The following is a 20,671-nucleotide window of genomic DNA, read 5'->3' as shown; positions in this document are numbered from 1 at the left end:
TTTCGCTGTCCTCGTTCTCCTTGATATCCTGACGAACACCGCCGACCATGTTTGCCTCTCGTTCGCTTCAGAGCTCTCGCGTCGCCGTCTCTCAGCTGAGTGAGTACCAGCCCATGTGAACGTCGGATTGATTTGTTAGTTAAGCATCGTCTATGAAGACCTCATCAGGGCGGCGGGCCTCGGTCGACAATGCGCCGCGGTTGCAGTTATCCCTCGGTCAAAGTACGTGAACTGTTGTAAAATCAAGCAGAACAACCATTTTCTCATAGGGGCCCTGTTCATACTAGGTTCACCACCACACCCGCCCCGCGCCGTGCCGTTGACGTCAACGACCCAGATGCAGCTAAACCTACGTTGGAGGTGGATGCCTATGCAAAGTCTGAGCGTCTAGGACGTCCCAGCTCGCCGCACTTCACTATCTACCAAATTCAGCAGCAGATGTACATGTCTTTGACTCACCGTATCACTGGCGTTGGGTTGGGAGCCTGTAAGTTGTGATCTCCTTATGTCGACGCGCAAATTGGGAATCTCACAGACTTCTTCTATCAGTGTTTTATTTGGGCGGTATCTGGTACGCCGTTTCTCCCTACTCCTCTGCTGAAGTCGTCAACCTTGTCCACTCTTTGCCTCCCTCTGTGATCTTTGCGGGCAAGTTCACCCTCGCCCTTCCCATGGTATACCACTCGTTGACTGGTGTGCGACACCTGGTATGTCTTTGAATTGGCCTCATCCGGCGAGGCGGGTTATCTCAGAATTGATATTGATTATAATGTCACTTGGTAGATTTGGGATACGGGACGAATGCTTACTGTGAAGAACGTGTACAATTCTGGTTATGCAATCATGGCGGCAAGTGCCTTGGGAGCAGCTTATCTTGCAATCCAATAGTGCAAAAGTGTGGGCACGTTGAAATGTACATGTTTACATTAATTTCTATATCATACCCACACATTATACTTTGCTATGAACTAACCAATCTTCACTAGCTAGTGTCTAAACACTGGATTTAACTGCGCAGAAGTTGTGCAACCTGATGAATTTTCTCCATCACTTGCGGGAAAACCGCCCCGATGCTTTCGTTGATCAATCCTTGAAAATATTGTATAGCCTCCTCATCCGATAAATCCAACCTAAATCTTTCTTGAACCTAACATGGGTTGGAGAATTTGAGCGAAGGTACACCAACGCAGATATCTTTTGCAATTACCTTAAGCACTGCTTTATCAGGTTCTATGGCAATATCGGGCACATTCGCATTGACCATGAGTGAGAACAGATTCAATATCAAGTTTGCGTTCTTGCGCAAGCTGTTGAACGCAATGAAACAGTAGGACTTGAATTTCTGATATGCCTGTGAGGAAGCGCCTCCCATAGCCTCAACCATTTCTCTGGACAATTTCATGGGCGGCGGGAAAGGCTTTGGGTCGCGTCCAAGGATGAACCCGAAATCAATATGGAAGAGGTGCCCTGTAGCGTACGCTCAGCTTTTAGTGGTATGGTTTGCAACGTACTCCGCGCATGCTCACCTGCAGTAGTGAGAAGTACGTTATCCAAGTGCCGATCGCCAATCCCCAGCAAATACGTGATCACGCAGTAGCCAGCTATCCAAGCAAATAGAAATATCAATGATGGGCATGCAGAATTAGGTAAAACATTACTCACATGTGCTGCGAATATACGTATCCATCACAACAGCCGGAATACTGGTTGGTTTGGTACCGTCTGCGCTATTGTGCTCTCTGAGATACGCCAGGAGACTGCTATGTTCAGCCAATATTGTGGCTAAAGGATAGGAAGGAATGAACTGGACCATGCCTGAGGGACAAGATGCAGTGTCAACGCAACAGGTAGGAGACCGCATACTGGTTACATTTTGCATTTACCATGATCAGATCCTGTGGCCAGCACCCTATAGGGCGTCAACTTCAAGTCCAGGTTCTCTTTACGAAGGAGCTTGTCCATCAACGTGATAATCTGCACAACCAGTTGATCCTGCCGCAAATCGTCGCCCGTTTTGAAGATAATCTGATGGCCGCATTTAGCGTACAATTATGGTCGATTCATTTCACGTAACAGACTTACCGTGTACTCCGACCCATCCAAGCATGAAAATGCTAGCTTTAAGGGGAACAATGCGCTTTTGAAAATATTCGCTTTCTCTATCACGGGAAAAACGGTCGATTCCACATTTTTCAAAAAAGTGACAATACGGGATATTACCAGGAATCAGTCCAGTAACCTGGACCTGTGCATCCAATGGAAGTGGGAGAGGCGGAAACGACAATAAACCCTTCTTTGGATCCGCTACAAAGTGGCGGAGCAATTCAACCTTCCCTAGATTCTTAGAATCCGCACAGTTTAACTTGAATATTTCTTAAGCAATGATACCTTCTTTGGTCGCGGGTCTTTTGATCGAGCTGCCTTGGAAAGCTCAGATAATGTTTTTACTAGCTCTGCCTGCCGTTTTAAGATGTCTCGTCGATGTACTCCTTCGGGAACCTTGAAAGTGCGGATTAGACGCAAATATAATATCAAAAAGGGGCCCAACGAGTACCTCGACCATGATCTTCATGAATTGAAAAGCCACCTTGGCAAACATCTTTCCCCATTGTTTGTCCTCGCACTCTACCATTAAGTACCTTGAGTCGCTGTTAATACATGGTCAATTTTCTCCTCTTGAATGACATCCGTCATACCAATGAAAATAATTTCCTAGGATCGGATTCTTGATTGCTCTGTCGATCAGGAAGTCCGCTAAAGGAGAGTTTTGCAGCACATTTTTATCTCCAATGCCTTCGAACTTAAGAGCCTGCACAAGCTGCAATAGAAAAAGTTGCAGGTCCTAAGATAATGCCTGTGAGTATTTCAACAAGTCAGTAACATCCAAATCCGCCGAGGACCTCATCGTCTGCTTTCTGGAGCTGCATCACTGCGTATCCGCGGACGCTCAGATTCTCAAAGGTGGGTCCCAGTAGCTCCAGCGCATCCTCGACGTCAATGTCAACCCACACATGTAGTAGATCGACAGCTTGCTTCACTTCGACGTTATCCGTCCATACGACACATTTGAGGAACTTGGTTAACGCCTAGAGTTATTTATCTTCTTTGGTAAGCAAATGCATTAAGCAATATGAGGGGACACCAGACGGCATCACCTTTTTGTCCCGGGTAAGATAAAATCTGAATTTCCACAGTAGATCTTTTTCTTCGCTCGTCAAGTTCTGTGTTGGTGGATATCGCAGTATTTTCTGCAACAGAGACCGCATTAGATTAGTCGAATGTATGAAAAAAATAGCGGTATCACGGTTTACGTTTAATTCATCTCGGATTTTGGCATTGGGTTTGAGATCTCTGTCCAAGGGCCCATTTCGATGGCTTCGGGCTAGTTTACGATGCTTGTTCTCTACAGGATTGTCCCTAGCGGCCTCTGGGTCTGCCACTATTTGTAGATTGGACTCAACTGGAGGTGGTGGCGGTGCTGCAAGTCGATATTCCTGTCCATACCATGTTAGCAACGCACAGACACTTTCCATGGCCAGGATTTCATAACACAACCTTCTCGTTGAATACGAGTGGAAAATCGAATTGTGGCAAGTCAACGTAGAGAAATAGATGCTTCGTGTGCGTCCCTTCCATCTAGGGTAGGCATTAATATGTTGAAATCATGAAATCTGTCCGTGTCAAGGTCGTACTTTGTTTATTCTTTCGATTTCTCGGAACGCCAATCGATCTAACCAGTCGACTCTGGTCATGTCGCCACGTTCATAACGGCGCATCAACTATGAGCACGTAGGAAAGAGCATTTAATCTCGATACTCGCAACACAGTATGTGACATCCATGTGAGCACCTTCTCCAAGCGATCCATATCACTGGCGGTATCAACTTTACTTGGAGTCGAGGTCATAACTTGACCGTCAGCCTCCTTCCACGGCCATATAAATAATTTATGTTTGCCTTGTTTAACAGTACTTTGACGCATTCAAGGAATCTCATAAGCCGATGGACAGCCTAAGTCAGTTTATGTCTAAAGGAAAGGAATCATACTTGTTTTTTCCAAATAGACGAAATGTCGTGCCCCCCAATGGGACAGCCTTTCTCGGGGCGTATGCTTCCCATACGGTCAGTGCCAACTGCGCGCCCAAAGGTAAATCTCGATATTTCAATGGTATTACTATCCATTCGTTCCATCTGGTAAAAGAGAGCACCATTATCTCTTTGAAATGATTGGAATATTAAAGAACAAGCGTGATCGGCCAGGATTGCAGATTAATACAAATGTGGACCGTTACTCACGTCCAGTGTGTGTGAAACGAGTGATATGCAGTACGAATGGGCAGGGTTATAGACTTATTATCGGAGAACAGTTGACAAGTCACGTAGAGATCTGGGAGCTCACTTTACAGATGTCAAAAGTTGGGTTAAATGGAGTTGTTGGTACCGAGTCAACGATTGTATGACGCCAACCTCGAGCGGGAAGTAGCTCTGCATCGTAGATGCGGGTCGTTCAATACTTCAGCAAAGTCTCTTTGAGGGGGACATCCCTCCAAGGACGAACTTGCAAGAAAATAAACGGTGAATATCCTCAAGGTACATTGACACGGCTGGCTATGCAAGTTACATTTTAATGCGGACAAGAAGGTCGAGATCCGATGTGAGACAATAGGAGAAATCTTTTATTTGGGCTCTAGAGTCCATTAGCAAGTTCACGGTGGACCCAATGCCACCAGTTGGGTAGACCTCAATGACACTATCTGCATGATGTTGGGCGATCTATCATGTGGCGCCGAGCATGTGTAATCGATTAGATCCAGGTTCCAGCCGCTTTAACCAAGTGCTCATTGTAATAAATATACAGGTGGGACCATTCTCCCAAATAATGATGCGTGAATGTATGAACTATTATTGATTCCGTTGCTTCTGCTATTAAAGCAAGGGACGATAAGCTCAGTATGTCTCATCTCAAATTAGCAATTTGAAAAGATGGTACCTTCGCTGCGTAAATCCCGCTGTAATACCCAGCATAGTACCAAGCCATCATCACGTTCGCCAGATCCTCGTCTTCAGGAAGTGCTGGAATAGCGTGCACATCAGTACTGAGGACATATGATATGCATTAGGTTGTCAAAATTACCGGTTGGCATCTCGGTCGGAACTCCACAAGAGGCACATTGTCCAGGTGGGTAGTCTACGCCATCGCTATTCACCCCTGCTGCGAGTAGATAAGCATTTGGACGACCAGAGACGCTAATCATGCACTTTACCATTTTGATAACTAGTCTGGTCTTCCAATCGAGACGTTCTCTGTGTCTCGACGTAATCTTGAGTTGTGGTGGAATCATTGTCTACAGTTTCATGATTTTGACCGGCTGATTCCTGCATATGTGTCAACATGTCATCGTGCATTATCAACAGTACGCATTCTTCTGCTTACCCTTTCTATCTCCGCCACATCATTCTGTTGTTGGGTATCATCAACTTCCATCACGTCGGGTCCCGTCATTGATCTCGGATTCGCTTGTTGGTACTGTTGTGGGGGTCTTCATTATATCAGCATCCCCAACAACATCATAACAGTAGCTCAACCCGCTGCACCTTTTCCGCTTTTTTTTCCCGCCTATTGGTGGCTGGTCGCTATGATACATCTGTGTAGCGGACAAAATAAGAAATTGCGGCATCGGCCTTACATTCTGGAAATTGCCTACTTGATATTCTCTAACTGCGGCGTCCCATGCTTCGATCAGTGCGCTGTCATCCCATTGCTCTGCATGCAGGTCCTGAGCACCATGGTATGAGATAGACGTTCTCATATAACTGCCAATGTGGTTCTGCGTACCTTATGAGAAAATGTTACTCTTGTCCGGGGTTCTGCTTCGCATGTAGCATTCAGCTCCTCATCCTCTCCTTCTACATATTCTCCTTCTTCTAGTTCATCAACAACCCCATCTTCAACCTCTGATAGTATCCCTGCTGCCTCTCCTTCTTGTGTCATATTGCGAGGCGGTCACTCGTTGATCTAAAGATCTCGTTATCCTCTCTGGTGCTGCGCTTTTACGTTGGATGACTCATACTGCAGGCACAGTCATTTCTTTCAAAAGCCCTGCTGAAGCTCTTGAATGCTGCACCCATTGACCAAAAATGTCCGCAACGATATCACCACCAGCGAATAAAGGGTTGGTAACTCTCAACAGGGAACTTTTTCGGAAGAGTTTGGACTTGGTCGCCCTGCGTGTTCCTGCCTCAACATGTAGGCGTGCCATGGTTGAGTTAAAGGGCGGGTAAGAGCGAACCCTTGCATATTTGCGACGGTAGCAGCGGTTACTCAATCGTCTTATAGCCCGCTTCTGGAGCTTCCGAGGCTTCGAGCAATCATAGAAGATCCAGAGGAGATTGCGAAAGGCGCAGACAAGAAAGCTGTGAGGCGGTTAGTTCTCTTGAACCCTGAGGTCGTCACGTCGAAGGGTAGGTTGCTGTTACTCTACTTGGAAACAGCGATAGTTAGAGACACATATGATGGGTGGTTCTCCATATATCGGATGAGACGATACGATATAAAGACAAACGTTCCCCTGGTCAGCCCGCCTGATTAATGTCTCCTACATAGACGCTCTTCCGCCTGCCGTGGACGAGTTCGCTAAGAAGGAGGGGGCAGAAGTGACTCGTTATAAGCTGGATCTTGACTACGATTATTGGACAGCAGGTTTGTGACCCCATTCAAGCGGCTTCTACTCTTTTGGAATCTCATCTAACAGTATCATAGATCAAGTGTTAAGATCCATCCTACCAGACGAATTAGAAGTGCCAGGTGCATTTGAATCCGTTGGACACATTGGTGAGGGTCGCTCAATCATTCTGCTAACCTGAATACCGATGACCGGGCTAAGATACAAATTCTGTGCAGCGCATCTCAACCTCCGTGATCAACACATCCCATATAAAAGTATTATTGGTCAAGTCCTACTTGACGTGAGTACCAAGACTGCTACTGCACCTGGTTGGAGCGGACTGGAACTGAAACGATGCTCTCTTCTCTGCAGAAAAACAAAAACTTGCGCACGATTGTCAACAAAACGGGGAATATCGACCATACGTTCCGATTTTTCCAAATGGAATTGCTAGCAGGAGAAAACAATATGATGGCAGAGCTGGTTAGTCCATCATAAGCAGCTGATACTCAGAGAAGGAATTCGGTTCTCATCAGGCCATAATCTTGCGGCATCTAGAAAGAAGGGGACTGTCGCTTCCGGTTCGATTTTTCAAGGGTCTACTGGAATTCACGCTTGCAAGCCGAGCACAACCGCATTGTAAAAGCGTTCCGGCCTGGACAACTGATATGCGACGTGTTCGCCGGTGTTGGGCCATATGCGTTACCGGCCGCTAAGAAAAAGAATTGCATTGTCTTTGCGAACGATTTGAATCCGGCCAGCCACCAATATCTATGTGAGAACGTGCGGCTTAACAAGGTGATCTTTTTTATCAAAGATTGTACCCTCTGTGACGTTAGAGCTAATCAGCGTTGATGGAATCGCTCGCGTAGGTGGAACACCTGGTAAGACCCTACAACATGGACGGGAGAGAGTTCATTCGACAATCTTTAAAAGACCTAAATACGCCAAGCGTGTGGCGGGAGCTTGAAAGTAAAGCTCCACCGCCAAAGAAGCCCAAAACTACCAAAGCGGCCTCCAACGACGCTTTAGACTCATCAACTAAACCTCACACTGAGACAGCACCTGAAGTCAAGGAGAATGGAAAAGGCCCAGTAGGGGAAGAGCCAGTATTCCGATGGTTCGATCATTATATCATGAATTTGCCCGCAACAGCCATTGAGTTCCTTGGTAAGGACGGATATTCTTAAGGTCTATTTACCGAGTGCTAACTTTTAATCTGTTCAGACGCCTTCCGGGGGTTCTTGTACGGTCGCCAAGATTTGGTTTCAAATGATCGGCTTCCCATGATACATTGCCATTGCTTTTCACGCGAGGTGGATGCGAGAGCTGATGTCATAAAAGTAAGCACCATTTTTCGTATTCCTAAGGGAACCAAGGGCTAACTTCGTGGCCTACAGCGAGTGGAAAGTGTAATTGGCGCATCCCTTGGGGACAATGTCGAGCTTGTACATGATGTACGAAATGTAGCCCCCAACAAGGAGATGTTGTGCATAAGCTTTCGGTTACCGGCCGAAGTGGCATTCGCTACGCCAGTTGACTCCAACAGGTAAGCGCACAATCTTGGACTTGGCTTGGCTTAACTTCATTATCCTGTGCCCTTGAGACAGTACCTGACGCTTTGACGTATGCATCTCCATTGCAGCGATATAAACAAGCGCCCATCATCGGAGCCGATCCAGATATCAGAGAAAAAGGCTAGAGTTGAGGAATCTCCCATTCCATAACAGCAACTCCTTCGACGAAGGACTCAAGCTATTCACCAATACCGCATAATGGGCTGCGGAATGAACCTTTTCACGAGAGCAACCGTATAATTCATAATAATTGAATATTTATTAAACAAATAAAGGATCACACCTATCTGCTATTTACTACTGGCTTACCTATCGTATACGACAGACGAAATTAGTATTTGACAAACCAAGAGGACGTAAAAACAGTGCGGAAATAGAGATTGCTCATTGATTGTTCACCCAGATGAAATCAGCATTTTTGAAGTCTAAGCTGTCCCTATCATCTAATTCTAATCCCTGCAACCTCTATTTCCGCAGAAAGTTCAAGAATTTGATGCTTACCTTTAGATCTCGCGACGTACACTTGTCCCGAACGGCAGCTCCGTGCAGACAGTCGAAGATATCTGAATGCAAACAAACAGATCAGCAAAAAGTTTGTAGTCAACATGAGCACAAATCATGCATGTCGTATGTCAGAGGTGAAAGATTAGGTAGCTCGGGTGTTACTATCATCCGGAGTAACCCCACATAACGCGGGGGCCCCGTACAACCAAATGCCTTTTGATCATCATTCATACACTGCAATCCTTGCATGGGCCAAATCTACTTACCAATTGATATCAACCCGCACAAACGCTGACAGCTTGGTCGACCATGGCACTATTGCTATGTCGACCTATTTGAGAGCGTTGTGTGCGGTGCAAGCCGAGCTGTCGAGTATCAACCAAATGTTCAAAAGAAAGTTGCTTTAAATACGAAATATTGCTTGTGGCGCGAGATGGCTTGGTGACAAAAAAACTTCTAGCGCTCTGATTGGCTATTCAAAGCGTATAAATAGGCATCGTGTGCAGCCAAAGTCAACCTTTGCGTTTTACTCTTCATCCCGCAGAGGAATACAGCCCGTTGTTTCCAACGACTTTTTAGTTCACTGTCGGCGATAAATTACATTCGGCTGTTGGCACTGCACTAAGAAGTGGTTGAGCGAAACTGCTTGGTTTAAACGGGAGAGTGCCGTGGGTTTGAGCAGAGTTCGTTGCAGGATGATGAAAAGCATTGGTCCGTGTTTCCGAGTGGGACGTAAGACCCCCGCCTCTGAAGAAACAACATTGCCTTGTGCACCTCTGACTGCAATGACTTTTGACTCGCCCATGGCACATCTCGTTCATGTACAGAAAACATGCACATGATTGCACGATCAGCCTTCATTGTGACGGGGCTGCTTGCTTTAAAACATGACATATCCAGCTAGATAGTCCAGTCGGCCCGTCCGACCATCCCTTTGTAGCAGATATCCCAAGTAGATGCCTTCACCAAATCAAATGGAAAGCTCCACTGTCCCTTCAAAACCTTCACCAAATCTGTCACGTGAATTTGTGGGGATGCAGCTCATAACAGATCTAGTGGGATGGGAATAGGACAGATCAGTTCAACTGAAATCAGCAACCATGGACAAGCCAAACCTCACAGAGTCCGGCTCACGAGACAAAACAAAACAAATAGAAAGATACGAACGCTTTGTAAATGAGCGACTACGAGTAGACCTACAAAAGGCTGTGGTCGCTCGGGACAAGATTTACGAGACCATTGCTGAATAGTGCGTAGCGTTTTGCTCACACCCTTGGGCAACATTCTCTGCCGACTGTTTACCGGTTGGGTGTAGGCCTGTGAACTTACACATAGTCGTTGTAGCCTAAAGTTGCGTAACCAGATTGACCTGCTCAGAAATGAAAAGCTCAACGAGCTGAAAACCATGATGGATGTTGGATGCGAGTTTTTCATGCAAGCCAAAGTGTATGTAGTTCTCCTACTTTCTCCTCATTCCTTTCTCCTGGACAATGTTTTGCTTTTGTAGGCCAGATACATCGAGGATCTACGTCAAAGTAGGAGCAGGCTACCACGTTGAACTAACGCTGGACGAAGCCGTTACTTTCATTGGAGAAAAGGAGAAATCATTACTAAAGTCAGTTTCTGTTTCTTTTCATTCATTCTCAGTATCTCACTGACCCCACGGTTTCCTCAGAGCGGCTGACAAACACACGGAGACGGCATCAAAAATAAAAGCACACATAAAGCTTGTGTTGCAAGCCATTCAAGAGATTTTGGAATTGGATCACACGGAGCAGAAGGTGTATCGAGAACCTTGATGCGAGATGGGCTGCATGGTGCTAAGTATTTATTTACAAGCATGTAAGTTCCTAAACGCCAAAAGGCCGGCGGGTATGTATATACATGAAGGGTGACGGATCTTAGATGTAGCATTGTTTATATTTATGCACTTGCATGGGAGGGGTGTGTGGAATTAGTTCGAGATGATTTGTGGGTATGTCTTGCTACCATTAGCATTCTAGGGATTTTAATCCTACTGCATATATCGTGGCAACGCCTGAACACAGGCGCATGAAATTACTCGTAATATCTTGTAGAAAGATAGTATTCTGAGTATGAGCATCAGATACACTCATCTAGAACTTGAGTCTCCACTTTAAGAAGGAGGCTTTGGGATATATTTTGCCCACAACAAGACGGAAAAATGTACAAAGAATAAAATCCTGACAATGGCGGTACTCCTTACTCCTCATCGTCGCACGTCACGATGGACCTTCTCTCCATCTTTGGCATCTCTACCTTTCCTACCGCTTCCAGCCTATCGCCAAGCAGCCGGTACACTTCACCAGTTAGGATCCAAATCCTAAGAGTCATCAAGCCTAGGTTAAAACCGGTAGACCCCAAGTACACCAAAGACAGCAATCACACCTTCGAACAACCCTTTCCACCGCATCGCCCCATCTTCCGCCTCCGTACCTCACGGCCGCCGCAGCGCCCGCTACGAAAAGGATGCACGCTTCGATTGGAAGAAGAATGAAAAACCCCACAGAGACAAGTGTCGATTCGAGCAAGATTGTGCTCAACACTACTGCCATGTCAGCGAAAAGAACATGATCAAAACAGCACAATGCACACAACATACATGCAACAACAAACGTTCCCACACAGCTCACAACAATCCACCCCAAGAAGACCGCAACGGGAACAGCGCTCAAGACGCCAGCGGTTGTAACAAATGTTTTGAGGGGCGGGTGCACTTGCATGTAGTGATTGAGGACCAGCGTTGTGTCCTGAGCGAGGGTAGTCAATTGGGTGGTGAGCGTCTGGGTTGTTGTGCGGAGGGTCTTTAGCCGTGAACAAAATGTGAGTTGAATGGTGTAGCACCAGGGCGAGAGATCGTCAGTCTACCTGAAGGAGTTGCGCTTGGGCCAGCGAGGGAGCCGCCAGGCCGTGGGAGGATGTTGATTTCAGTGTAGTGGTGGCCATTCTAACGACGACGATAAAAGCTGGGTGGACTGAGCCAAGAGGTAATCTCAGAAAGAGGGCAGATTTGGGGCTAAAAGGTCAATGGTGCTTGTTGTAAGTGAACAACGCGTTATCCTCCTTGCCAAGCAAATAGCCGAATGCTAAACATGTCCTCCTTTTGCAGCCCATATTCCGTATCGTCATCCAAGTGTTGAACATATGGTGAGCGATCGATTTGAAGTTTTCAATGGCAACGAGACAAGGAAAGCACACTCAGAGACCATGTCAATGCACCAAAATAAAAAGAGAAAAATGTATTATTGCTGCAGGATTCATTTAACACGAGACAACGTCCTCGGGTTTTGCTTTCTACTACTTTTGTACAGATGCATAGTCTGGGTGTACAATAACACTTTCTCCGCTGAAAGATAACGGGGACAAGAACAACAGCATGTACACAAAAAAAGGCGGGTATAAACGTATACAAAAAGGAGGATTTGATGCAGTGGCAGAAGCGCGGCAGCATAACTTAGGCAGACTTGCCATGGTCAACGTATTGGCTCAGCTCGGGATCCTGGAGATATACCATTCCACGGTCGACGGCAACGTTCAAACCGAGGGACCAAAGGGTATCCATTCCAATGACGCCTTCTGCGTACTGAGTGTTCTTGAAGGCAGCAGGAAGTTCATAGACATTCTCAATAACAGCCTGACGACCAAAAACAATGGCGACAACGGACGAGTATCTGTGCCATGTGCGTGCGCAGAGGTTAGCAACCTAATTCAGAAACCAGCAAAAAACAAAGCTTACCTCTGAACTCGACCATAGCACGTGTCGGCCTCACCCAATGGCGCCAACCCGAGTTCCCCAGCGTCAATTCCTCGTACAAAAACGCCTCCAACCTGTCGTGTATGCACAAACGGCTCAATTTTCGTCATGGGCACATGTACATCGTCGGAAGGGGGTGACAGTTGAGCTTCATCGATGATAGCGGTGATATTTTTCCGGGATGTGTACGGGTTGAGGAGAATCAGAGGGTGGGATGAGGGACGAGTTGGGGGGAGGAAAGACAGGGCCAAGGGAGATGCGCTTGGAGAGGCCTTTAAAGGGAAGCGAGTTTTAGATACTGCAGGCGTCGGGATTGGGCGAGAAGCCATCGTTCTTGATTCTTTCGCGAGTCTCTAATACGGGGGGATTGGATGGAACCTCTTTGACGCGCGACGTGTCAACTGAGGCTTTTCAGGCAAAGCTGTGCTTTGAGCGTGTGCAAGAGCTGGGTAGCGATGGACGGCTAAAGACAAGGCACGAAATCCCAACAAGGCGTGATATGGAAAACAAGAAGAAACGGAAGAAGGAAAAAACAAGAGGAAATGACAAGCTCCTCCCTTTTTTATAAGCCCCGACCGCCCTCCAAAACGGCTCGGTCGTTCGGACGGAGGTTTGATAAGATGATCCCATGACCAGCAGCGCATCGATTAGCTATTTTCCTTACTAAGCCTACTATGCGTGACTATGCCGCCACAATGTTGCCTGATATGGCTATCTGCACGAAGCAAGATATGCTGGGGTAGTTGCTGCTGATGAATTCAAAGGAATGCGATAAAGGGTAATTATTTTGTATACAAGATGCATAGAGTCAGGCATTATTTCTTTGCTGGCTCTTTGATTGCGATAGCTTCACTGCTACAACAGCGGCAATAACTCCTACAACCACCAAGACTATCCCTGCAATGATCCATTTGGTCTGCAATATCAAACATGAATGATGAGTATGATGGCAGATTGCTCGGACAAAAGCACATAATTATCTCACTTTTCGAGCACTTTTAGCACTTGCGGTTGCAAAAGTAAGCTCCCGGTTCCCTTTCTCCACAGTCCTATGATAGTGTGAGGACAGTACGATGACACATTTGAAAGGATACGCCATTGCGCTACTCACACGTGAACCTGTTCCACCTGAGCGTCTACAATGTTAATGATTTCCTGTAATACATGAGAATGTTAATCACGGCACCCATTTCGATGATATTATGCCTTTGGCGAACCTGGTGCTGGTCCAATAGATGACTCATCTCCGTCGTTAGGTCAAACAGTTCCACCAATGCAGTCTCGATCTGCTTGATTTGGACATGTCGCGACTGTACTTCTTCCAAAGCCTGTCGTTGTTCTCCTACGCGGGCGCTGAGGATCTGGGTTGCCTAGTCAATATAACCGACTGTACTGAAAGTTGCGTAACTTGTTTTCTTGCCTCTTGAGAGAACACGCTGCCTCCGTGTTCTACGACATTAGAGACTTCTTCATCTGTGGCACCCGGGCGGACTAGTAGCCATCATTCAGTCACTGTCACGCTACAGCAGACCATAGTATAGGTACCAATCTTGTACTGGCGCTCCAAACGCTCTCTGTGTTGCTGTTTCACTTGTTGCTCCATCTGCTGATATTCAGCCGCGACCTTGACAATCTCATTAACCAGGCTTCGCTCGTGCGTGCGACGTATTTGTGCGTTCCGTGTTGGCTTCATTCGATCAGTTGCCTCCATCAGATCTACACAATAATCAGAATAACTCAATGCAAGGCGAACATTATGAAAATGAAGTGGATGATCTACCCTTGACTTTTGCTCGGAGCCTTCCAATGAGCCTCTTTGTATCGTTCGACGCCCTCTCAAGCGCATCCCTATTTTCTACAAAGTTTGATTGGATCATTTCAACACACGTTTAGAAACATAGGAACCAAAGCCGTTTACCTTTATCATTGGCCGACAGTAACCCCGCATAATGCAATCGTTCAATTTCTCCCACATTCCTTCGTACTATCTTAATGTCCGATTTCATCAATTCGACCTAATAAAAAATGTGCTGCCATCAGTTCAACTTTAAACTGGATTGGTAGAGATAAATGTACCGCACCTCGTTGAAAAATGTGTCCAAACCTTCGCCCCCCACTGAAGGCTGCGTCAAAAGCCCTTCCATTTCGACAACAGTTTGATGCGATGTGTCGGCCTGCTGGAACAAAGCGTTGAAGATGGGTTGGCCCACCGCGTACGAGTATGGTCAACCTTACCTTTAGGCTCCCGAAGCGATCGATAGGCATTGCTGCTAAAAGTTCGAGTGTAAGAAAGTAGTTTACAGAGGGCAGAGAGTGGGTGTTTGATTTGCGATGGCGATGCAAACAAGGTCAGCGTTAAAACTCTGCAAAAGCGGACCCGAAAGGCGCATTAGGTGATAGGAAGTGGCTATGCACCTAATTAACCGCTCCAGCTGCTGAGCCCCCCATCGGCCCTCATGTCATATTGCAGCTTTTGCTTCAGGGCAGAGATCTCGTCGTCCACGTTGTGTTGCTTATTTTGAGCGCATTGCGATGATGATAACTTGTGCAGTATGGCCGGCATATCCTTTAAAATTATGGGCGATTGCATTCTCGTAGTGTGCTGATATCTGAATATCCGCCATATCCATTCCCAAATCCATCGCAACCCTGAACGGGGACACGTGATAGCGAGATCATGGTGGCCTTTAAAGCAAGGCGCGTGGCCCACGAGACCATCTCCTTCCCATCTCAGTTCTTCCATCTGCATCTAAACAATGTCCGGCAAAGATCGCTTCATCAACGTCACTACTCGCGGTAACTATGCATTGGTCTCCATCCGCCGTGAGCCGGTTAATAGTATGAACCTGGAAATGTGGGAGCAACTCCTCGAAACTCTCACTTCTCTCGAGAACGACAAAAAAGTCCGTGGGGTTGTATTCCATTCTGGACTCTCTCGGCCGGTTTTTACAGCTGGGAACGACTTGCAAGAATTATATGCCCCAGCGACAAGCCGTGAACGATACGAAAAGTTTTGGAAAGTCTCAAACACCTTCCTTGCGCGACTGTCAAACTCGCCTTTGGTAACGGTTGCGGCCATCAAAGGTGCTTGTCCCGCTGGCGGAACATGTATGTCTATTGCTTGTGACTACCGCGTCATTACTACGGACGGAACCATGGGTCTGAACGAAGTGGCCCTCGGGATCAGTGTCCCACCCAAATGGATCAAGTTGATGGCCAGTGTCATTGGGCAGGGCAAAACTGACAAGCTTACTCAGTTTGCTAAAATGGTCAAGGCAAAGGAAGCATTGGCTATTGGTCTCGTCGATGAGGTTGTTCAAGATGAAAAGGAACTCTTGGAACGGGCGGAAACGGTCATGCAAGGCTTGTTGATGCTACCCGACCCTGGAAGGCAGCTAACAAAGAACTCCCTGAGGGGAGCGTTGGCAAAGGAATGGGCTGATGAACGGTGGCTTAACAGTGAAGCTGAAACCGCGTGGAAGATGCTGTCGTTGCCTTCTACCATCAAGGCACTAGAGGGCGTATTTGCTCGGTTGTCAAAGGCAAAGATGTAGTGCAGATGGTTAGATCACTAGATAGTCTGGTCGCTGGCAAAGGAGACCGCTGTTAAAACATTGCAACTGCATTCCATCGGACAACCTACTTTGGCATGCTTTGGGAAACTGTGCCTCTACAATGTGGCAAAGTCAGAGCCCACCGCACACTGTCGCAACTGGCGCCCACTCACTGCTACAGTATGAGCGCGCACTTTGCCACGTGACTTTTTGTTCTGGTCACGTGCATTTTCAATAAGGTTATGACTCCCAGTATCTGATACGTACGGTTCTCACCGGGGAAGCCATCTGTTGATGGATTTAATCCATCGCTTGTTGGCTTGTGCCTGTTGGTGCAAACCCCAGGCGTCCTGCCAAGCTCGTGTCTGTTGGTGCAAATCCGGCGCGGTGCCACCAACTGATGGATTCTGGCAAACCCCAGGCGTCCTGCCAAGCTCGTGTCTGTTGGTGCAAATCCGGCGCGGTGCCACCAACTGATGGATTCTGGCAAACCCCAGGCGTCTTGCGCCTGTTGCTGCGAATCTGAGGATTAGCAAGAGTTAATTCCACCTGTAAGGATGAAATTTAGGCCTCGCGCATCAAAAATGGCCAGCAGTACCCATACGGTATTTGCATTCCAAATAGATGCTGGCTCATTGGTTCCCCACAACTCTAACCCTGTATCTCTATAAATATCAAGATATTTCAAATTCAAATAGTAGCCCTAGACTGTGCCATAAAATGCTATAACCAGTGGAGATGCTCTAACCTTATTGAAAATGCACGTGACACTCATGTGATGAACACAATTATGACACATTTGGCGCACTCATCATTGGCGCGCACATCAGTTGGGACCCCACCCTAGCACCCTAGACCCCTAGTGGCAACCCCTATAAACCACCATCGTTGTTGATCTACCTTCATCCAACTTGAAGAACACCACCATCGTTGCTGATCTTCATCCATCCAACTTGAAGAAACCATGCGGAACATTCTTACCCTCGCGTTGACCTTCTTGCTTGCATCGGCATCTGCCGTAGAAGCTGCAAAAGGCCCCAAAGTTACCAACAAGGTCGCTTTTGACATTGAACAAAAGGGCGAGTTCTTGGGCCGCATTACGATTGGACTCTACGGAAAAACTGTACCAAAGACTGTAGAGAACTTCCGAGCCTTATGTACCGGAGAGGTGGGCAAAAGAAGGATTGCTTTTAGCGAATCGCGCTTGCTCTGCTAACGCTCTGTGACACTTTACAGAAAGGATTCGGATACAAGGGATCAAAGTTCCAGTAAGAAACTCTGTGTGTGTGTACATTGTCACTATATTTCCCCTGATAGAATATCCTACAAGTCGTGTTATCAAGAACTTTATGATTCAAGGTGGCGATTTCACTCGCGGCGATGGTACTGGTGGTAAATCCATTTATGGCGACAAGTTCCCCGATGAGAACTTCAAGCTTCGCCACACTCGTCCTGGCGTTTTGTCGATGGCCAATGCTGGGAAGGATACTAATGGAAGTCAGGTATATGGAAGTTTGTTTTGATGATATGTACGAATTGTTCCTTACATGTCCTTATCCTTTAAATTTAGTTCTTTATCACTACGGTGCAGACCAGTTGGTTGGACCAGCGCCATGTAGTTTTTGGCTCCGTTGTTGATGGCATGGAAGTTGTTACTGCCATTGAAAAGACCCCTACCGCTCCTGGTATGCTTGCCTACACATTAGCTGTCAGCCATGGTACTCATCAACGAAATCTTCCTGTCTTTTGTAGGTGACAAACCAATTGCTGATGTGATCATCAGAGATTGTGTTGAGCTTCCTGTTGAGGAAGAATTCAACAGGGAACTCTAATTATAAGGGACTAGGTTATATTAGATGGCGTATTATCCTGTAATGCTTGGGTTGTTCGTACCGGACCTTGATCTTAATGGCGGGGACCACCTTGTACGCGGAAATAGATATATGGACACGGCCAAATGATGAAGCCAATCTTATGTACAACGAATTACTAGGCTGCCCCAAGCACTTGCGGATTTTGCTACCTCCTGCTTATCTGTCCATGCAATAATATACACATTGCCACTGCCACCACCGACCATCCTTTGAAAACTCAAAAGTGCAGCTTCTACTGCACCTGATACTTCCACGTTGACGAGATTGATGATCAGAATCGAGTCGTTATGATACAATGCATCGAGCCGTATTCTTTGCAACGATGAGACCTAGGCGGAAGCAAAAGTCGTTGGTGTCATGCATGCTATTTACAACAACCTCCAACCAAGGGGTACCTGATCATCTTTTGCCCCTTGCAAACAATGTATACCCATGAGAAAGGATGCGCTCATTCGTCCTGCTAAACAGGCTGCTGCAGACACCACATCCTCCCATATCCACGATCCAACCACGTCCGCACTTGCGCCTGTTGTTCCATCGAGGGTACGTTGCTTTGCCGTATCCCCTTTTGACCAATCATCTCGAAGTTCTGTGTATCGCATTTGCATGATTTCCAATAAATCAGGATCTGCAATAGCTTCCTGGCTGTCAAACGTTGCTCTCCACACTGAATGAACGGCGTCCAGCTCAGACGGATGACTATATGATATTTGATGCTTCCGCGCCACCCTGTGTAAATGCGCGTGCATATCTCGGAAAGGAACTACATCAACTGCAGCGTAGAATGAGCTCCGTGAAGTCACATTGATGCGCTGGCAAAATTGCTCGTCGAGGATAGAGTATACGCACGCGCGAAGCGAGACCCGCGAGAAATTAAGGGAGGAGTGAGCCAGGAAGGTAACGGCTGATTTTGGGAGAAGCTTTGTTGCGTCTGCTAAAAGTATCAGCTTAAGGTTAGAGGATAGCCGTAAGTTACAGCATATAAATACCATCGTTTGCGTAATTCTCGACAATGTGCTGGATAAGTCGTTCCTTTTCATTAGGAGAGGGACGCGGAATATACACTGACTCTAAGCCTAGGGAAAGGCATACATTATGGACCAGGCTCCGCTTTTTGTGCTCAACAGCAGTTGTCAAAAAAACAAGGAGAAGAATGTTTTTGTACTGATGAAGTACACTTTCCCATCCTTGTAAACCCTCTGCTGCTACAGCACTTTCTGACGAGATTGATAGGGTGACCGCAAAGAGCCGCCATGGAGTCTGGATCAGAATAGTATAAGTTGGAATAGAGGAGACGATAAAAAAAACAAGGTCAAGGTCACCTCTCGAGCCAGATTGACAACATAGTCCACCTTCTCGCACAATTCCCGATCCGTACACCAGTTATTAACAACATCCAACTCCACCAGACTACAGATGTCCTTTCCAATCTGTTTTCGGTCCAAATCGTCCGTCACTGAATCCGGCCCCCAAATAACAAGCCCATTCGGCGCATTTTCCTCCAACCGCCGTCGCGCATCCGTCAGAGGCCATAACGCGGTCAAAATCGTTGTCATCGTCCCTGTCGACGTACGAAGGGCTGAAGTAACCAGTGCTTTTGACAGTGTTGCTATTCCCTCAGTGTGATATCTGACAAAGGAGCAGAACATGTGCAAATCATTCGACAGGGATGACCGCTCGACTGATCGTTGGATACTATCGGCGCCCGGTTTCTCATCCGAGAAGTGAACGTCGACTTGAGTCTCCGCCTTAGGGTGACGGAGATAATATTGGATTATGGTGGAGATATTCGTATCACTCGCCGAAAATTGTTCACTTCCGTGGTGCACAACTAGACAAAGACCACTTTCTGGGCCGATCCCCTGTAGTTCCGGTGTTTCATGGCTCAAGTCGATTGGATGCCATGGCCAGCGGAGAGCTTGGTTGTTTGCTGGAGGCTTACGTATTGATGTGGTCCAGGTTTTGAGGATCTTCTCAAAAGCCGTTTTGATGATTCGCGTGGCTTCCTCTTTCGGTCCCAACTCGTCAAAAATGTAGCTGCTAGCAGCGGGACTTGTCACCTTGACTGAATAGTGAACGGCAAAAGGAGAGTCATTGGTAGGAGCGGGCTTTATCGTGGCAGTGCTAGCATCATTCGTCGTTGAACCAGAGAGCGCTGTGTCTGGTACTGGATTCTCTGCTGACCCTACACTTGCTACGGTCACATCCGAGTAGGCAGGTGGAACACTGCTCCTCCTATCTATTGTGGAGAATCCTCGTCGGTCACCTGCGTTCCCTAATATTCCTAGTTGAGCCGGAAAACAGAGATCAATCACCATCCTTGCCGAATGCGTAAAATCCCAATCTTGTACAGCATCCCATAGGTGCTTCCTAATTGTTCGACGTGTAACTGCGGCTTTTGAGGGCGAACTACATGTCAGCTGGTCCTCTGATATACGCCGGTGGCAAGAATACAGCACGATAAGGAGACGTTTGATAGTGTCTTCCAGATCATCGTCCGAAAGATTCAGTTGGTCACGGTGAGTGCTAGTTGTCGTACGGATGTGGGTTTCAAGCTTTGGCAGGAAAAAATATTTTATTTATGGCTCTCTACTGGTTGGCATAGATCTGAGATTACGACCGAGCTACATACCTGAGGAATGTTCATCGCATGAGAATCAAGTTGCACCGCCCATCGACGCGTTAAAGCAATGCTTTGGCTTACCAAACGACATGTCTCCCGA

General features: G+C 46.9%; 11 protein-coding genes across 12 annotated transcripts; 5 read left to right on the top strand and 6 right to left on the bottom strand.

The window, feature by feature from the left end:
- The first annotated feature begins 1 nt into the window (after position 1).
- On the top strand, positions 2-1,069 carry SPPG_08854 (succinate dehydrogenase, cytochrome b556 subunit). Its single transcript, XM_016756994.1, has 5 exons — positions 2-99; positions 159-222; positions 288-487; positions 550-707; positions 784-1,069. The coding sequence occupies exons 1-5, from the start codon at positions 48-50 to the stop codon at positions 886-888; spliced, it is 579 nt and encodes a 192-aa protein (XP_016612935.1). The 5' UTR covers positions 2-47; the 3' UTR covers positions 889-1,069.
- Positions 903-4,767, bottom strand: SPPG_00591 (phosphatidylinositol 3-kinase VPS34). Its single transcript, XM_016748922.1, has 20 exons — positions 4,621-4,767; positions 4,467-4,556; positions 4,296-4,397; positions 4,047-4,190; positions 3,850-3,970; positions 3,693-3,779; positions 3,556-3,636; positions 3,312-3,494; positions 3,156-3,248; positions 2,901-3,086; positions 2,697-2,842; positions 2,555-2,639; positions 2,389-2,499; positions 2,221-2,329; positions 2,083-2,159; positions 1,884-2,025; positions 1,663-1,815; positions 1,527-1,601; positions 1,208-1,467; positions 903-1,147 (listed from the first exon to the last, which is right to left on the bottom strand). The coding sequence occupies exons 1-20, from the start codon at positions 4,695-4,697 to the stop codon at positions 1,007-1,009; spliced, it is 2,463 nt and encodes an 820-aa protein (XP_016612934.1). The 5' UTR covers positions 4,698-4,767; the 3' UTR covers positions 903-1,006.
- A 16-nt stretch (positions 4,768-4,783) lies between these two features.
- SPPG_00590 lies at positions 4,784-6,035 on the bottom strand. 2 transcript variants are annotated; one of them, XM_016748921.1, is made up of 8 exons: positions 5,836-6,035; positions 5,705-5,776; positions 5,595-5,644; positions 5,434-5,539; positions 5,264-5,375; positions 5,134-5,211; positions 4,990-5,072; positions 4,784-4,922 (listed from the first exon to the last, which is right to left on the bottom strand). In XM_016748921.1, exons 1-8 carry the CDS (start codon positions 5,989-5,991, stop codon positions 4,902-4,904), a joined length of 678 nt encoding a protein of 225 aa, XP_016612933.1. In that variant the 5' UTR covers positions 5,992-6,035; the 3' UTR covers positions 4,784-4,901. The 2 variants fall into 2 exon arrangements, with proteins under 2 accessions (XP_016612933.1, XP_016612932.1); XM_016748920.1 differs by having other exon boundaries at positions 5,134-5,208.
- An 87-nt stretch (positions 6,036-6,122) lies between these two features.
- SPPG_00589 (tRNA (guanine) methyltransferase) lies at positions 6,123-8,533 on the top strand. The gene is made up of 11 exons (XM_016748919.1): positions 6,123-6,277; positions 6,337-6,461; positions 6,604-6,699; positions 6,760-6,831; positions 6,901-6,965; positions 7,037-7,147; positions 7,223-7,462; positions 7,537-7,834; positions 7,892-8,007; positions 8,065-8,213; positions 8,310-8,533. Exons 1-11 carry the CDS (start codon positions 6,138-6,140, stop codon positions 8,389-8,391), a joined length of 1,494 nt encoding a protein of 497 aa, XP_016612931.1. The 5' UTR covers positions 6,123-6,137; the 3' UTR covers positions 8,392-8,533.
- Positions 8,534-9,445: 912 nt separating this feature from the next.
- SPPG_00588 (prefoldin, alpha subunit) lies at positions 9,446-10,961 on the top strand. The gene is made up of 4 exons (XM_016748918.1): positions 9,446-9,994; positions 10,090-10,191; positions 10,253-10,360; positions 10,421-10,961. Exons 1-4 carry the CDS (start codon positions 9,846-9,848, stop codon positions 10,542-10,544), a joined length of 483 nt encoding a protein of 160 aa, XP_016612930.1. The 5' UTR covers positions 9,446-9,845; the 3' UTR covers positions 10,545-10,961.
- Positions 10,813-11,973, bottom strand: SPPG_00587 (uncharacterized protein). Its single transcript, XM_016748917.1, has 4 exons — positions 11,635-11,973; positions 11,369-11,570; positions 11,155-11,311; positions 10,813-11,089 (listed from the first exon to the last, which is right to left on the bottom strand). Exons 1-4 carry the CDS (start codon positions 11,710-11,712, stop codon positions 10,969-10,971), a joined length of 558 nt encoding a protein of 185 aa, XP_016612929.1. The 5' UTR covers positions 11,713-11,973; the 3' UTR covers positions 10,813-10,968.
- A 7-nt stretch (positions 11,974-11,980) lies between these two features.
- On the bottom strand, positions 11,981-13,112 carry SPPG_00586 (uncharacterized protein). The gene is made up of 2 exons (XM_016748916.1): positions 12,503-13,112; positions 11,981-12,437 (listed from the first exon to the last, which is right to left on the bottom strand). The coding sequence occupies exons 1-2, from the start codon at positions 12,847-12,849 to the stop codon at positions 12,221-12,223; spliced, it is 564 nt and encodes a 187-aa protein (XP_016612928.1). The 5' UTR covers positions 12,850-13,112; the 3' UTR covers positions 11,981-12,220.
- A 165-nt stretch (positions 13,113-13,277) lies between these two features.
- SPPG_00585 (uncharacterized protein) lies at positions 13,278-15,112 on the bottom strand. The gene is made up of 10 exons (XM_016748915.1): positions 14,756-15,112; positions 14,602-14,697; positions 14,439-14,535; positions 14,301-14,375; positions 14,066-14,236; positions 13,941-14,011; positions 13,738-13,881; positions 13,632-13,675; positions 13,506-13,569; positions 13,278-13,436 (listed from the first exon to the last, which is right to left on the bottom strand). Exons 1-10 carry the CDS (start codon positions 14,783-14,785, stop codon positions 13,329-13,331), a joined length of 900 nt encoding a protein of 299 aa, XP_016612927.1. The 5' UTR covers positions 14,786-15,112; the 3' UTR covers positions 13,278-13,328.
- Positions 15,060-16,158, top strand: SPPG_00584 (uncharacterized protein). The gene has a single exon (XM_016748914.1). The coding sequence runs from the start codon at positions 15,277-15,279 to the stop codon at positions 16,072-16,074; it is 798 nt and encodes a 265-aa protein (XP_016612926.1). The 5' UTR covers positions 15,060-15,276; the 3' UTR covers positions 16,075-16,158.
- Positions 16,159-16,907: 749 nt separating this feature from the next.
- On the top strand, positions 16,908-18,151 carry SPPG_00583 (peptidyl-prolyl cis-trans isomerase B). The gene is made up of 5 exons (XM_016748913.1): positions 16,908-17,242; positions 17,311-17,342; positions 17,405-17,576; positions 17,645-17,759; positions 17,827-18,151. The coding sequence occupies exons 1-5, from the start codon at positions 17,039-17,041 to the stop codon at positions 17,904-17,906; spliced, it is 603 nt and encodes a 200-aa protein (XP_016612925.1). The 5' UTR covers positions 16,908-17,038; the 3' UTR covers positions 17,907-18,151.
- On the bottom strand, positions 18,004-20,606 carry SPPG_00582 (uncharacterized protein). Its single transcript, XM_016748912.1, has 5 exons — positions 20,581-20,606; positions 19,271-20,503; positions 18,938-19,208; positions 18,344-18,879; positions 18,004-18,277 (listed from the first exon to the last, which is right to left on the bottom strand). The coding sequence occupies exons 1-5, from the start codon at positions 20,593-20,595 to the stop codon at positions 18,047-18,049; spliced, it is 2,286 nt and encodes a 761-aa protein (XP_016612924.1). The 5' UTR covers positions 20,596-20,606; the 3' UTR covers positions 18,004-18,046.
- Between the last annotated feature and the right edge of the window lie 65 nt (positions 20,607-20,671).

This window comes from Spizellomyces punctatus (assembly GCF_000182565.1).
Source record: "Spizellomyces punctatus DAOM BR117 chromosome Unknown supercont1.1, whole genome shotgun sequence".
Lineage (NCBI taxonomy): Eukaryota > Fungi > Chytridiomycota > Chytridiomycetes > Spizellomycetales > Spizellomycetaceae > Spizellomyces > Spizellomyces punctatus.
Note: the sequence above shows the minus strand (reverse complement) of the source record. Positions and strands in the feature narration are given on the sequence as shown.